Here is a 17,500-nt window from a genome sequence, read left to right as displayed (position 1 = left end):
GAATCTAGGGAGCTGTTTGAGAAACCTATGACACAGCACATGCCCTCCTCCTCAGGAAAACTACCCCTGTGGCAGATACAGCCCAGCTCTGAGAGAAAAACTACCCCTGTGGCAGATACAGGCCTGCTCTGAGAGAAAAACTACCCCTGTGGCAGATACAGCCCTGCTCTGAGAGAAAAACTACCCCTGTGGCAGATACAGCCCAGCTCTGAGAGAAAAACTACCCCTGTGGCAGATACAGCCCTGCTCTGAGAGAAAAACTACCCCTGTGGCAGATACTCCAGGGCTCAGATGCTATGTTATGAAATGTCAGTGGCGTGTTGCAGCCGGTCGGAGTCCGTCTATGAGACTCACGTAAGGTCAGAGGAGCCACTGGACTGGTCCCAGCTGGTCAGGAAGCGGACATGATTACAGGCTTTAAAGTCAGGAGTGCCAGCTAGGCGAGCTTAGGCGTATCATGTCTTACCCCGTTCTTAGCGCGGGACCAATACGTCCACAGACGCGGCTGTGCTGGGACGACGGTGGAGATAACTACAGGTTGATGTGTCACACTCGCGGTGACGTCATGTTTTTATTTTTTTTTGTATTTGGGTCAGTATGGTCGGATTAGCGCGAGCACAAGACGGTTCATACCGGCACAGTACTGACGCGGCAGTGCGTGCCGAGCTTTGATACGAGTGCTAAAGCTCAGAGTCAGGAAGAATCCGGTCGTTAGGATCAATGTGACAGATTCCTCTAGCTCGCCTGGAAGGAAGGGCAGCTCAACACACACACACACACACACACACACACACACAAAATCACTGAAGCACGGCGCCGGCGCTCAGAACGAGGTTTGCGATTAAAAAAAAAGAAAAAGAAAAAGACTGCATGCATAGATTCCAAGCTGGTCCCGATCGTCTACGGTTACTTTAATGCAGATAGACGAATACATGTAGTGGAATATGTGCGCATGACGCTGTAAAATAATACTTCGCTATATGTATGTGACCGGCACGGTTGTGATGTTTAGAACAATAAACACGATCCAGTTGTTTATTTAATTCACGCTTGCCAAGGTATGATGACCAAGACGGCATTAACAGCCTAATTTGTCTTCTGTACGTGGCAGTTACTTACAATTCATTCAGACGATTAAACGTCAAAACAAAGCTTCGACACTCTCACTTTAAAAGCCCAGACGAGGTTTATTTTGTTCGCCCCAGCCGTCACTTCGAGTATAATCAACGCTATGGTCTCGCATAAACACTCGTGACTACAGTTAACTGACATGAAATTCTGCTTCATTTGAACTACCTTACTGAGAAATTAAAACAGCTTGACCAGCTTATGCTGATTTAAGATGGTTGGCCAGCTTATGGTACGTTTTTGCATGATTTTGATGGTTTAACATTAGCTGGTCATATCAGCTAAAACCAGATACCAGCATACGTTTATTTTCAGCTGTTTTTTCAGCAGCTACCAGCCTAAGATGGTTGACCAGCTGGTTTTCCCATCTTGAGGTATATTTTTGTATGATTTATTAATGTTTTAGCTGGTACAACCAGCTAAAGCCAGCTAAGACCCGCTAAACCATCTACCAGTATATGCTGGTTTTCAGCTTTTTTTCCAGCAGGGTACCGATAGCTTTAATGTGTGTACTTTCGGCTGAGATAATTTAATCAGTGATAGCATTCAGATAATTAATAAACGGATACGGTCTTCATATCTACAGCCAGAGACATCACTCCCCCTCAGCTCCGTAAGAGAGGCTAGAAATTAGGTTAGGCGGTCACCGTCACAGCTAATGTTAGCTAGCTACATCAATACAGCACAGTAGCGCACAATAACGTTGGGGACTGCCCACACACACACACACATCTACAACGCCAATGACCAAAACACGTTGAATAAAAGCATAATGTCATTACATAAGTCTCGGTGCCTTTTCTATCACTTACCTAGTTGGCCATCGGTGATGGTAAGGACGATCTGATCCATAAGGAGATATCGGAACTCAACATCATCCTCGGCGCATCGCTGCTTCAGGGCACGGAGGATCTGGACTTGGGGATACTCCTGGTGGATCCTCCTGTCTGTCACGAACCACACCCGGGAACACATCTTTTTCTTTTTCTGAATAAGTCGCGTCGACTAACCGAATGTAATGTGATGAAAAAGAAAGGTCGGGTCGAGAGAGAGAGAGAGAGAGAGAGCGGGACCCGCGGTCGCGGAACGGCTGAATAACACCGGAGCACAAACACACAATAGATGTAGCCGGCTAGCAGGCAGCAGCGCACCTAAAGCTAACAGGCTGGAAACAGACTGGGAATCAAACGGCGGCAAAAGTTGCTCCGTTTGATGATGGAATCAAATTCGAGAGAAAATACCCTCTAGATTTCCCCTCAGCCTCACCGCTACTTATTCCTGTTCCATTCAGTCCGGGATCCCTCTGAATAAAAGAATCACAAACCGAAAGAGTTGGGTCCCAAAGTGATGAAAATCAAAATATGACCCCCTTTCTAACCAAAAAAAGCTGCCCAGTTAGCAGAGTTAGCTATACAAAGCTCCAACTGAGGGCCGACAGCTAGCAAGCTAACTCGCAGCCCTGAAACAGGGCGAACAAAAGCTCTAGTAATGTGCTCCTTAATTCCTCCGTTCTCAGACTTACTGTACTACCCCCTCAAACACAACAGCCAGCTGGCTGAGAAACCCAACAAAATGGTGGTAAGACGAAGACGGCGGTGTCCTTCCTTCCACGTTCACCAGGCAGTGTGTGTGTTTTGTTGACGAGTAAACTTCTGCTATCCACGGGGTAACGGTGCTGAAAAAGATGCACGCTTATTTCCCAGCCCCTGCGATTTTCTTCAGGCACGCGCTTCGTTTACTACACTTATTTTTTTGGGTTCCAGAACTGAAGCCAGCCAATGAGAAGTGAGGGCTTGCGCAGCGCCTGGCCAATGGCAGCGGAAGGTCTATTGTCAGCAGGAGTGACCGCCGGTGTCTGCGCGACCAATCCAAATAATGAAGGTGTGTAGGCTCATGTTTGTCCGCGAGCCAATCGATGCGCGGCTCAGTACTGTGGAGAGTGTGGTCGCGAGCCGAGCGCGCGGGTGCAAGAGCTCTGCAGCGCGTGGCGGGGATGCTGCTGCATGGTAAGGGGGTCCACCACGAGCCCGCGCGCCTGCCTCGCCAGAACCGGTTCAGACCGGGTGCGCGAGAAGGCTGCTGAATACCCACGCGCCTCTCATCTGTCTCAGCGCTGTCATGGTCGTTAGAAGAAAGTGAACGACGTTGTTATCGGAAAAATAACGGACTTTATCATTTTCCTATACGTGGAAAGTGGATGTACTGTTACTGTAATCTAGGGCTGTCGCGAAACAGGCGCTCTGTAGCCGACAAGACTCCGGGTAACGCCCACCTCACTAGCCTGCTGTTCGGTAGGCATGTGTTATTAGCCGAAGCAGAGGTGCCTTCCATAGACTAATGTGCCTTCGGCTACACATTCAGGTTTGGGGCCGGGTCTTATTCCGACATGAGCTACACCCCTCGCACCTGGCCAAATGGGAGACATTGGTAAGATAGTTTAAGCTAAACTTAGGCTAACTAGAAGGTAATGTCACCACTGGTGCTATCTAGTTGCTATTCAGTGGAAGTATTTTTTCTTTCTTTCCGCAGGGTCTCTAAACAACTGCCCCCCCCCCCCCCCCCCCCCCCCCCCCCCCACACACACACACACACACACACACAAACCAACCAACCCCCCAACACACACGCACACAAACCCACTACCACATCTTGTAAAACTAATGGGCGAGCTAGGTATAGCCTAGCCTAAAGCAGTTAGCAAAAAACCTCAAACAAGACAAAGAAGACTTTATGAAACTGGCACCTCCTGACTCAATGGCTCTGCCACTTTTTCATTGAGTAGCCTAGTGTCAGCCTTGACCTCCTGATCGCCTATAATGTCCGCGCCAATACTAATACTGTATCCACTTTACTGCATTACCTGTATTGATTGTACTTTTCTACCTCATTCACTTGATTTCACTTGTTACCACCAGTTTACTTTCACCTGCACTTTATATACTTATCATACCTCACTCTTACCTCAATTGCTGCTATTCAATTCTGTTTGTATTACAATTCTGTGTCATATTCTAACTCTTACTGTATCATATTCACTTAGTTCACCCTACATTTGCACATACTCTGCACTTTTATTGCTATTTTGCACCTACTGGTTAGATGCTAAACTGCATTTCTTGTCTCAGTACTTGGAATCTGTGCAATGACAATAAAGTTGAATCTAATCTATATTCTTAAATAATCTGCATGCAGTTTTCAGCATCTACTGTGGATGCAGACCAACTCATGTGATCTTCTTAGCAGGAATTGTGCCATGGCAAAGTTACCCACACACACACACACACACACACACACACACCACATGGCAAAGTGACCCACTTCTGCGTTGTTTACACCGGGAGAGAGAGATAGAGAGAGAGAGAGAGGCAGGGGGGGAGAGAGAGAGAGGAAGAAAGAGAATCAGAGGCATTGGCGGTAATGAGTTTTAAAAGCCTTTAATATGTCTTGGCTATTCAGGCATAGTAACAGTGTAAAAAAAAAACAAAGACGGCTTGGCTATTCAGTTGTAGCCTAATTACCCCAAAATGTTTCCGCAATTTCGGTTCAAGTCCAGGGCTGTAGTGGAGGGTAAACGCCCGTAAAAGCGTTTACGCACCTCTAGAATTTTGGAAATAGCGGTTACGCACCTCTAAATAGCGTTTACGCACTTGTAAGTGGCGTCTACGCACCTCAAAGTTCCCTGCGCCTTGTAGTCTTCCGTTGGAACAATCCGAAATAAATTTGGTGTCATTTAAAAACACTTAAAACCAATATTGTTGAACATATAAAGGCTGTTGCCGGAATCATTTTCATCTGCGTATTATGGTCTGTGACCCTCCAATCAGTGCCTTGCTGCTGCGACGGCGACACCAATCAGGGTCCAGGACGTATGTCAACACATAGACGATGTGGTTCACGTTCACGTCGTAGCCTGCCTGCCTCCCTTTTCGGTATGGATTAATTAGCCATGGATATTAGGCGATTTTTGAAGAGACCATCGACCACTCCGACAGATGCCTGCAAAAGGCCTCAAGTACAAAGTAAGACTGAAGAAGATCAATTCACTTTTGTAAACGTTGTTTTGGTCTCGCACGCCACCTCCATTTAGGCAGATGTACTGTTTGTTTGCCTCCCATCCGTGTTTTTTCACTGCGGTTTTATGTCATATCTACACTGTAAAATGTTACCAGAGTTTTACAATATTTTACTGATATATTTCACAATAAATCATCGTAATGTTGCTTTACAGGCTTTACCTGTAATAATCACAATGTCATGTTGTAATGTAGACTTTACTGTGAAATCAATGTAGACACAGTAAGTTACTGTGAAAAAAACGATACCGGGATTTCACAGCATTGTATAGGGTTATTTCACAGTAAAATACTCTATTCAAATCATCCTTTGAGATACCCAATACATTACTGTAAATTTGAATTGCACTTGCACTTGAACTACGCTGTATTGTGGGTTCAAGAAGAGACAGTTGGATCCACGGTGACTACAGACACAGGCAGCGTATGATAGAAGAGCGCGAAGGTGGATACAGCACATGAGCTAGAAGATAAAGGTAAGGTTGACAGAGCGCTTGTCACAACTCTATAATAATAACCTTTTAATAATGTTCGTTGTCTGGGTTAGTAAATGAACGATCTTTTGGATCAAGGTCAGGTCATTTAATGAACCACTTCTTAAGAAATTCCAAAAGCTGTTTTCTCCGTGAAGCTTTGCCTCACACAGAAGAAACTTATCTTTGTAAAATTCTAATTGTGAGTTTCCATTTAACGTTAATGGTCTCCACATGTCAATTTTAGTCATAGTGTGTTAGTTTTTTTGACGGAGAATACTCGAATTAGCGTGAAAGTTAAAGGAAGCTAACGTTAGCCTCCAGCTGCAGCAACCAGCTAAGTCATTTTAAACCATTTTTCCCCGCGAAGATTTTCCTCACAGACAAGTAATGTATAGTTGTTTTGGATGTGTAGTTGTTTTGGAAAGCTCAAATGATGTGTTCTCACTTAATGTTGTCCACATGTCCAGGTATAGAGTGTGTAATTCGACTGAGAATACACAAATAAGCGTGACAGTTATAGTAAGCTAACGTTAGCCTCCAGCTAAGTCATTTTAAAGCCATTTTCCCCGCCAAGATTTTCCTCACAGACAAGTAATGTATAGTTGTTTTGGAAAGCTCAAATGATGTGTTCTCATTTAATGTTGTCCACATGTCCAGGTATAGAGTGTGTTATTCGGCTGAGGATACACAAATTAGCGTGAAAGTTAAAGTAAACGTTAGCCTCCAGATGCAGCAACTAGGCTATGTCATTTCAAAGGAGCTAATTTTAGCCTCCTGATTTGCGTTGCTTATATCAATCTTGCTTGGCTTTCAATACTAACTTATTTGGTGCATGTACATGTGCCTTGGATAAACAACGCCATATTAAATCTGTAAAACTGAAAGTTGTCTTTGCTTATTGTTTACAGGTGCTTCTTGGGCATCAACCCAGAGCAAGGCTCGAAGAAGATGCGTGGAGGGATAAATGCAAATGTCAGCAAACTCCAGAGAAAGCTTGTCGACTTCGAGTGGTCATTGTAAATTTGTAATTGTTTTTGCATTTTTTTTTGTAATTGCATTTAATTTTTGTTTATATTGTATATGTTCCGAAGTTTTGTTTATATTTTATAGGGTCTGAAGACAGACAGAGTTATTTAGGAGAGTCTACGTTCTGGAGTGTTGTGTGTAATTTGACGTGTTTTAAACTTTTTTCATTGTGTATTAGGATATTGATTAATGAATTTGACGTGTTTTTAACTTTTGCTATTTGTATTTGGGTTTTGAGTTCTAGGGTTAGGGTATTGAGTAATGAATTTGACATGTTTCAAACCTTCAGTAATTGTTATGTAATTGGGTATTGATTTTGGCGTGTTTTTAAACCTTTTTTATTGTAATGTATTTAGGTATTGAATAATAAATATGACGTGTTTTAAACCTTCATGAATTTGTATGTATTTGGGTATTGAGTAATGAATTAAAAAAGTTAAAATTAGTATTGTCTTTGTTCTTGCTTTGACTTTTAATTTAGCAAATCCAAAGCACATTTGTGTGGTAAAATCACAGTTAACAAGTCAAATGTGCAGTACTTAAATTGTAAATGTACAGTATAATGTACTAGTTGCATAACTTTTACAGTAAAAATACTGTAAATTATATACAGCAAGACGATGTAATTCCACAGCTACATACTGCCAAATCACAGTAATCCAATGGCATTAAACTGTGAAATTACAATATACTGCTGTAGTTGCATTGCATTTGACTGTGAAATTTTTACAGTTCATTACTGTAAAACATGTACAGTACATTACTGTGAAATATTTACAATAAATTACTGTAAAATTACCGTGAAATGAATGCAATTAGGAACCAGTAATTTACTGTAAAATTACGGTGAAATATTTTACAGTGTAGATAGTTCTTAATCCGGCAATTGTCTTGTTGTGTTGACATTGGATGTTTATCCAATGCTTAAAGAACAGGGGAAGCGTTTAATTGCAGCATGGTTTCTTTTCATAATTCAGCTGTAACACCCTGGGTCTGTTTCCAAAGGCCTTATTTTTTTCTAGGTCCTATAGAGGTCCTTTCTGTTGTCTCCCCCACCACCCCTTCATTGTTGTGAGGCCTACACATACTTTTCTTTACTGTTTTCTTGAAATGTAATAAACTACAAACTCTAAACACATCTATTCACTGTCATTGATTTAATATGACTTTAACTGATAACATAATGTAATTTAGCCAGGAGAGCCTTACAGAGTCGCGACGCATTGTGTTGCGTTGCATCGCGTCGAGGCCTGTCCGATCATAAAATTCATAGTTGACCCACCTCTAATTTTACCGCTACAGCACTGTTCAGGTCAAAATGGTTGTCTTAAGGCTGTGTGTCTTCTAGGTGTTACGAAGAAGGCTAAGCACAAGCTCAAGACAGGTAATTAGTCACATCATTAAAGTAGATAGGTGAAGTCACATAACAGGTCATGCTCCCAAACATATTATGTCAACTTTTTTTTTATTTAGTTTTTCAACTTTTTAGTTTTTTAGTCAACAGTGCGTAACTCCTACGATCCCCAAATGTAAGAGCACTAGAGGAGTCGTTTTACACACTGAGCTGCAGTCTTTGCAAACACACACACACACACACACACACACACACACACACACACACACACACACACACACACACACACACACACACACACACACAGAGACACAGACACACACACACACACACTGAGCTGCAGTCTTTGCAAACACACACACACACACACACACAGACACAGACACACACACACACACTGAGCTGCAGTCTTTGCAAACACACACACACACACACACACACACACACACACACACACACACACAGACACACACACACACACACACACTGAGCTGCAGTCTTTGCAAACACACACACACACACACTGAGCTGCAGTCTTTGCACACACACACACACACACACACACACACACTGAGCTGCAGTCTTTGCAAACACACACACACACACACACACACACACACACACTGAGCTGCAGTCTTTGCAAACACACACACACACACACACACTGAGCTGCAGTCCATGCAAACGAAGAGAGAGAAAGAATCTAGCGTGCAGGAGGCATCGACCCGCACGGACTGGAATGCGCCTCCTGCGTTTTTCTGCCCCGACGCAGCACATTGTGTCGGATTAAAGCTCGTGAGGCGCATAGGAGACGGGTACAGACACACACACACACACACACACACACACACAGACAGCACAGTACAGACAGCCAGTGGCACTATAGGAGACGAGCCTACAGACAGACAGTGGCATATAGTCTTATGTTATAATTGATCTGATGACAGACTCTGGCCGCAGTTCTGTCAAGTACACATCTAAGATCCGGGAACACTTGCATGAGTGCCTTTTTTAACCCTTCATTCCTTGTGTATATTTATATGTATTTATGATTGTATGTATGTATTTATACGTAATTGATTGATTATATGTAGTGTGCATCTTCCATGTGGGCCTTGAGCCTGTAATAAAGTTTATTATAGTCGGTAGCTCATGGCCTGTGCTGGTTGGTCTGTGAGGGGAGAGTGGGAAACGTTCTTTCGACTGCTTTGTATGTTTCACATGTGAAGTAGTTGACAATAAAGCTACTTTGACTTTTGACTTTGACTTCGACAGTAAGCAAAGACAATCGCAGTAGGCTACAATGGGACAAAAAGCAGCTGATTTGTGGTGGAGCGGTCTGACCTGCATGCTTGGCTTACCTGTGAGTGGCTCAACACCAATATCCCATAGCGGAGACGAAAATGTGCCATTAGACGTTATAGCCTATTATTATTAATAATAATAATAATAATAATAATAATGATAATAATAATAATGATAATAATAATAATAATAATAATAATAATGATGATGATGATTGATGATGATTGATGATGATGATGATGATGATGATGATGATGATGATGATGATTGATGATGATAAATAATAATGATGATGATGAATAATAATAAATAATAATAATGATAATAATAAATAATAATAATAATAATAAATAATAATAGTAATACTAATAATAAACATCAAGACAGGGTATAGCGCCAGTTAGAGAGTCTAAACCCGCGGAGCAGGCACCTGTCAGCACCGATCATCACACATGGCTTCTCGCGGCTCCCTCGTGTCAAGAAAATTTAGGAGCTCATTCAAGACCATGAAGACGTCAATTTGCCGTTTGCCGTTACATAACACACTGCAGCCTACTGTGCGGTGGGCTAGCTCGCGCTGTCCAGATGGTTCCAATAAACTGCAGACATTTTCATAACAGACGTACACTGTTCGTTAGCAAGCCTCAGAAGCTGGGGTTATGATGAGGCGGATACGTGTGTGTGTGTGTGTCGGTGTGTGTGTGTGTGTGTGTGTTACTGTAAAGTGGGGCAGTAGCCTATATGTATATGTGGCGTGATGCCGGTAAGCGCAAAAACAGTTGCAGGCAACACCCTGCTTTTACATTCCGCGCACGAGGGAAGGAGGCACACATCTTTCCCAGCATGGTTCACTTGCTGCTGGGCTCGCTCGGCTCGCCCCCTCCCTGCACGACCACATCAATCACACACCCCGATGCCGCGCCAACAGCCTCGGCCAATCAGGATGCACCAAAGAGGAGGAGAGAATTCTCCCCAAAACACAGCTCAAGGTTGTGTCCCCTCTCGCGCCAGTATCCACGCATTGTTTGTGTTGTTGTTGTGTTTGACCGTGTCTTGTAGCCCGCTGCGCGCTGGGGGCCATATGGTCACTTCTTCTAATAAAACGGCAGTTTGGTCCCGAGAGCTCGTGAATAATGTGCTTCTTGAAGGAACAACAACAACAAAGACTTCTCGGAGTGCGCCATCAAAAACAATCAAATGCTGCCATCGTGTGGCCAAATATTGTAAGTGGCTCAATTGGTGCCAACCAATGACGGGTGTGTGTGAACAAATCACAGGAGACTAAATAAGCTGTCAAGTTTGGTAGTTGTAAAAAAATATCTACCGGTTTGACCGCGGAAATTTAAACGAATGTTAGTTCATAAGTGAATGATTCGTCCATGCATTTTTTTCACATGGCATTTTGTGATCTGATCAATAAAACCCACAAGACATACACCAAAATCTTAATTCATGTACTAAGTGTATGGCTAACTTACGGTAATCAGTCAACTAGATTGGAATTAATGAGAGCATAATGTCTTTATATGCCATACTATTTATGTGGTCAAATTAAAGATCATTTATAGCCTATATCCATGTAGTTCAGAATCAGAACCAGAATCAGCTTTTATTGGCCAAGTTAGTTTGCACAAACAAGGAATTTGTCTTGGTGCAGTGGCTCTCAGGTGTGCTTACACATATTACACAAAATCACAACACAATACAATACAACAGTGCAAAACAATACAGCAGTGCAAAACAATACAATACAACAGTGCAATGGTCAACAAGTCTTAAAAAATATTTACAAACAATAGTGCAAAGTGAAGTGTCCAGGAAGAGCAGGAATAAATAAAATACAATATGGTATGAGAATGACGGTTATATAGGAAGGGTGGAATAAATAGATATGGTTGCAGGGGTAATTGTACAATGAGTTTTTTTTTTTTTTTTACAGTTTAACATCCCTCACAGCTACAAATACATACCGTATGTGCATAGGGAGATGTTACTCTCCTTTTAAATCTTGTTGTTATTGTTGTTGTTATTATTGTTGTTGTTGTTTGTTTGTTTTTGTTGTTGTTTGTTGTTGTTTGTTGTTGTTGTTGTACCAGATTGCTAAATAAACTACATGGTCCCTAATGGAGGTGATTTCAAGCACTGTTAATGAGTTAATAATATAATAATAATATATTAATAAGTGCCTTGTATTATGAATGACCTTGTATCAAACATGTTCTTAAGCAGGAACATGGCTTTTCTGTGTTTCTGCGTGTGTGTAGCTTAGAATATTAGGTGCCACTTAGTCTGCATGCATATGAACAAGAGCATGTTTAGACCAGAGGAGATAAGAAGGGCCGAACTGTGCTTCTTCCCGACCTTGTGCAAAACTTCCATCATTGCCTCGAAACATCAGAGATCCAACACGTGGTTATCCCTAGTGCTGAATGCTAAACTTCTGTCTATGTAAACCTTCTGTGATGTGTTTATCATTGCTTCACTTTCAGCCTTGTGCTGTGAGGCGAGCCTGATTGCAATTGTTGTTGTTGTTGTTTGTCTTATAAATATACTTATATGCAGCTCCGGAGTCCTGCAGTTAATAGGGTGAATTTTCACCTAACAGTCCCCCTGGTAAAAACTTGGACATGAGATTGTTTACCTCTTAGTACGGTGCTTGTTGTTGTAGCAGGGCAGTATTGTTGTTGTTTATCTCTGAGTAGGGTACACCCCTCCTCTCCCCCCTTCTCACATCTCCTCATCTGACCTTCACCCCTCCTCTCCTCTCTACCCTCCTCACATCTCCTCACCTTACCTACACCCCCCCCTCCTCTGAAAGCTGTATAAAATGGAGAGAAACACACAGAGTTATTTTCTTACAGATAAAAAAAGGAAATGACTCATATCCGCTCACATTGGAAACCCACATCATCAACTCTTCACTGAGCGGTCCCACTCTTGTGCAATAAGACGCAAGTGCTCTTTTTGTCCACGTGGGGGCAGCATTGAGTTAAGAAAGGGAAGCTTGTTCCGCTTGAAGATTAAAGCAAGGCACCGGTGCCATATTCTCCAATGTGAGGATAGCTTGACTCTCCCACAGGCAGAAAAACAACACTGAACAACATGAATACACAGAATGAGGTCCGACAGTGTATCAACTTTTTTGTGGTTGTTGAACTGATTTGTTGTATGCACTGTATCTGAGTTACCTATTAATAATACACTGAACACAATACCCAGTCACGCACAGTGTAATAACAGAGTGGTAACAAACGCGTGAGTGTGTTACTTGGCCAAGCTTTACCTTTTCAACCTATGAACTACGAAAGTGCCAGAGACCGATCCACATGACCGAATAGCCTAGCATCGACACGAATCAGAAGATAATAGCAAAACTAGTTGCCAGTAATGTGTTCCTTAAGGTCACTGTAGAACTCCAGTCTTTCAGGATTTTCATCCTGATGGCCGTAATCCAGCCGGCAAAAAGATTTCGGTTTTTTGTTGGTAAGGGAGTTGCTCTCTTCAATACAAAAGTGATACATTTAATCTCGCTTTAATAGGGAATGAAATGCCAGTCAGCTGTTTGTGATTCATGCCGTCTGGTCGGTTGATGTTTATAGCGTTACGGCTCAGAGAGTTAACTCTCTGTAAAAATGGCATAATTTAATGGGAGTGGAACAGAGCCATAAAGGACATAACAACATGCAATCAAAGCTTATAGGCAGAGACACGTATTAGATAGATAGATAGATAGATAGAGAGAGAGAGAGAGAGAGATAGATAGATAGATAGATAGATAGATAGATAGATAGATAGATACACTTTAATTAATCCCGTGAGGCAAATTCAGTTGTCAAAGCAGCAAGGTAGTAGGAATAGGAATCAAGTATCATTATAAATTAACATCACAAATAAATTAATACAAATTTGAATAAGAAATGTAATTAATAGACAACTAGCACAACTCCGCTGGCATAAATTATATACAACTTATGTTCACAGTGCATGCACTGGTCTATCAAACATCAGACGTAGGCTACAGTGGACACACTATAGGCTACGACGTCATGTAACAACAGTAAGAAAGCCATGCATTAAAATAAGGAAGCAATATGCATGAACGATACTATATAATTAAAGACCCTACCAACAGAATCAAAAGGCATAGACAAGACACAACAATTGTGGTATCTGCATTGGCATTTTTCCGTGTACAATACATGATCGTGTGTGTGTGTGTGTGTGTGTGTGTGTGTGTGTGTGTGTTGTGTGTGTGTGTGTGTGTGTGTGTGATGTTAGTGAGTGATCATTACGCACAGCTGATTTAGCCCCATATTTTGGCCATCCAGATGTGCTCTGGTAGCTTCGCCTGTCTGACAGCAGCTGGAAGTAGTTCCGGTGGTTTAGCAAGCGCACAGGTCCCGGATGTTAGCTGTCTACAGCAGCCGAGCGCAGACAGCAGCCAGAGACTGAGCCGCGGAGCACCGTTGACAGCAGTACGCGGGACTATTATGCCCGTCGGTAAGAAGGAGTATTATTTGGGACAAGCAGCGGCAACTACAGTAACGACCGAGGGCTGAGAAAAACCTCTTGCCCGGGTGGAGAAAGACGCCGAAGTGTGACGAGAGGCGGAACTGTCCTCATTGAAGTTCAAAGGTGTTCAGTGGTAACTACTCTACAACAACCATCAGAGTAAGTAAGCGATTATGGGAGAACGCCACGGTCTATAGCGGCCCGTGGAGAGAAGGGCTTTTCGGGGCAAAGGAATGCATTAACGCTACAGCGTCTAGATCGTCTTTCGAACAGGCCTTGACGGATCACGTCTGACTATAAAACGCGCAATGAGTGGTGTATGTACTAGTTATGAATTCGTTCTAAATAAGGGAGAAGGTTTCTGTTCCTGTGCGGGAACGCATGTGCTGCAGATTTGAGTTTTTACACACCTAATGCTTCCAGGAGGACCCACAGGTTGTTCCGTCTCCCACCCAAGTTAACTCGTGTAGCCTCCTGCTCAAGTTCAGAGTTGTCATGCTTGTCGTCTTAACGATGCCTTCAAATTACACCCACGATAGCGAGTGACTAATCCTAAAAACTACAAAGTGCGTTAGCATATCCAGCTAACTAGAAAATGGCTAAATATTATCAACCTTCAGCTACAGCATGTGTTAACGAATGTCTATAATTGCAGCGTTGCTGCAACTTTTAGCTTGACACTTGAGTCTGGAGCCAACCCGCTGGAATGCGGTCAGCAGAACCTGATCTCATATTTTGACATGTAGCTAGCTGCTAACGATAGCTAACATTAACTGTCAAAGTTGTCCTACTCCCCGTAGTCTGCCCCTTAAAAGATCAGAGGCAGAGGCTTTGGAGCGAGCCGTCACGTAGTCAGCTGTTGGCTAAAAGCTTGTGAAGTCGGCGATGGCCGCAAACGTGCATGTTTAGTCCATGCAGTCTGGTGTTTACAGGTGTTATATTTGCGAGGCCACCGCCTGTAGTCCTCTGGCAGTGTACGCCTGTTTACAAGATGCCTTCCGCAACGCACAAAGATTAAAGTATGAAAACTTCAATGTAATGTAACAGTAATTCACTGGAAACAATACGGCAACGTTTCCTTTATGGCAAATGTAAGGTTTAAATGGCCCCTTTATAACCTTTGGAGTTTGTCTCATGCGTAAGCCAGGAGGTTGTGCGTGAAGCAGGGGTCCCCAACTTCTCGAACTCACCGAACTGCCAGCTGCTTAGCCACTGCAGAGCGCGGGGTTCATGCAGCTCGGCGTGGCCCTGACCAGTGGTGTAGTGGTCTATGGAGAAGTGGGTATACTGTGTTAAGAAGTGGGTACGCAATGCGTGTGGACACATGTGTCCAATTTCCGATTTCAGTCCGATTTAAATTGGATATTGGACACATGTGTCTCCCCAGAACTAGATTAATTGTGTCCGACTTGAGTCCCACTGGACTCCGATGTAAACCCCTGGACACACGATTCGATTCCGCTGGTAATTGGACTGGGCGCGCATGTGTCTCTCGTATCTGATCTGAGAAATAAGTGGGTAATGGGTATACTCCGTATACCTGCGTACCTGGACTATACCACTGGCCCTGACCCATTGGTTTAAGGTGGATATTGTAGGTTGAATGTGACCCACTGGTTTAAGGTGGATATTGTTGGTTGAATGTGACCCACTGGTTTAAGGTGGATGTTGTAGGTTGAATGTGACCCACTGGTTTAAGGTGGACTTGGGGGGTTGAATGTGACCCACTGGTTTAAGGTGGACGTGGGGGGTTGAATGTGACCCATTGGTTTAAGGTGGATATTGTAGGTTGAATGTGACCCATCGGTTTAAGGTGGATATTGTAGGTTGAATGTGACCCACTGGTTTAAGGTGGACGTGGGGGGTTGAATGTGACCCACTGGTTTAAGGTGGACGTGGGGGGTTGAATGTGACCCATTGGTTTAAGGTGGATATTGTAGGTTGAATGTGACCCATCGGTTTAAGGTGGATATTGTAGGTTGAATGTGACCCACTGGTTTAAGGTGGACGTGGGGGGTTGACCTCTCTACTCGTGTGCAGGTTGTCTGGGTCTGTCTCTCCTGCCAGGTTGGACCTTCATTAACAACATCTCAGTTTTCCAGGACAGGTCCATGATGCAGATCTTTTTTTGATGCTTTAGCCACTGCGTATGGCATGGCATAGGTGGAGAGAGCACACACACACACCAGTGACGTGCGGTGAAGTCAGTACGAGGGTAGGCACTGAGTTATGAAAGCCAGATTACCTTATTTATTGTTTAGGCTAATAGGCTACGTCAGGACAGTAGGTACAAGTGCGGCACGGGCACGGTCGATCGATATATAAAAAAAAATCCAATCACGATAACATATCCTGTGGCCTACTACTCTCAGTCTCGCACACGCACGCACACACCAGTTAATGTCCATCATCAGAATGCAACCATCTATCTGCACAGCGGCCAATTATGTATGTCAGTCAGCAGCAGTGAGAACACACACTGCTCAATTGAATATGAAAGCAAATGGCTTGCAGTCGGCATTAATTCAACCCCACACTCATTTCAAAATTAAGCTCAAAATAGTTTCTAACTCACCTGACTAGCACAGCCACAATGCCAATCTTTTTTGTCAAACCAGTCCGTTTGAAACGACAATTTTTGGTCCCTTTTTCTGCAGAAGTTCATTTAGTGTTGGAATAGGCCTCCCTATTGCTAGTTACTGCTTTTTTCTATTAAAGTCGAGTTTAGAGAAATGTCTAAGTTCCACAGTATCGGTAGATACCGCTGTTGTCATTTTTACTTTGATTTTCGCGGGGATTACGCTTAGCTTGTGTAATGACGTCAGCTGCGCAAATGTCCAGTAATATCTCGATTTTAATTGGTCCATGTTTGATACGTAACGTAGATGATTACTGGCATAACATATTTACGTGCAAAGGCACAGTAGAGTTGTGCCTTTCGACGTACATATTAAAGAATACAGAATCGAAGTGCGCATGCGCGACATTTCTTTTTCTTTGCCGTTCACAACGAATTGGACAGTAAAGGCACTGCTTATTCTGCCGTTTTTTTGTATTTGTTTATGCGTAACTGATACAATTGTCATCGTAACGTCTAAACAATTGGAATAACGTATGTATAGCATATATAAATCACAAGAATACTCGGTACAAATACAAATACAAGTTTATTAAATAAAATGATTTAATAAACATTTTTACGTTTGAATTTTGTCAGGGTAGGCAGTGCCTACCTTGCCTACCCTGACTGCACGTCACTGACACACACACACACACACACACACACACACACACACACACACACATACAAACACACGCACGCACGCACGCACACACGCACACACACACATACAAACACACGCACGCACGCACACACACACACACACACACACACAAACACACACACACAAACACATACACACACACACACACACACACACATACAAACACACACACACACACACACACACACACAACGCATCATGTAGAAATGGAAGCCAAATGAATATATAATGTGTCACAGTATGTTTGTAAACTCTTAGGGTTGATGCCCTCGTCCCCCAGCCTGGCTCCGCCCACCTATTGATCACAGCTCCACGGTGATGTAGTCTGGAGACTGTTCTGTT

The 17,500-nt window shown here is 43.1% G+C and overlaps 2 protein-coding genes across 2 annotated transcripts in view; one reads left to right on the top strand and one right to left on the bottom strand.

Moving 5' to 3' along the window:
- rimkla (ribosomal modification protein rimK-like family member A) overlaps positions 1-2,377 on the bottom strand; it is a gene marked incomplete at its 3' end in the record, with an annotated part of 21,607 nt that extends 19,230 nt beyond the window's left edge. Inside the window, exon 1 of the mRNA XM_080860813.1 lies at positions 1,941-2,377. Within this exon, the coding sequence (XP_080716939.1) occupies positions 1,941-2,103 (163 nt within the window). The 5' untranslated portion in view covers positions 2,104-2,377. The remainder of the gene's footprint in view (positions 1-1,940) is intronic.
- An 11,395-nt stretch (positions 2,378-13,772) lies between these two features.
- Positions 13,773-17,500, top strand: part of LOC308361137 (forkhead box protein J3-like) — a 51,902-nt gene continuing 48,174 nt past the window's right edge. Inside the window, exon 1 of the mRNA XM_080833400.1 lies at positions 13,773-14,033. The gene's annotated coding sequence lies outside the window, so the exon portion shown is untranslated. The remainder of the gene's footprint in view (positions 14,034-17,500) is intronic.

The sequence above is a fragment of the Sprattus sprattus genome, assembly GCF_963457725.1.
Source record: "Sprattus sprattus genome assembly, chromosome: 2".
NCBI lineage: Eukaryota > Metazoa > Chordata > Actinopteri > Clupeiformes > Clupeidae > Sprattus > Sprattus sprattus.
This window is presented reverse-complemented; position numbering and strand designations above follow the sequence as displayed.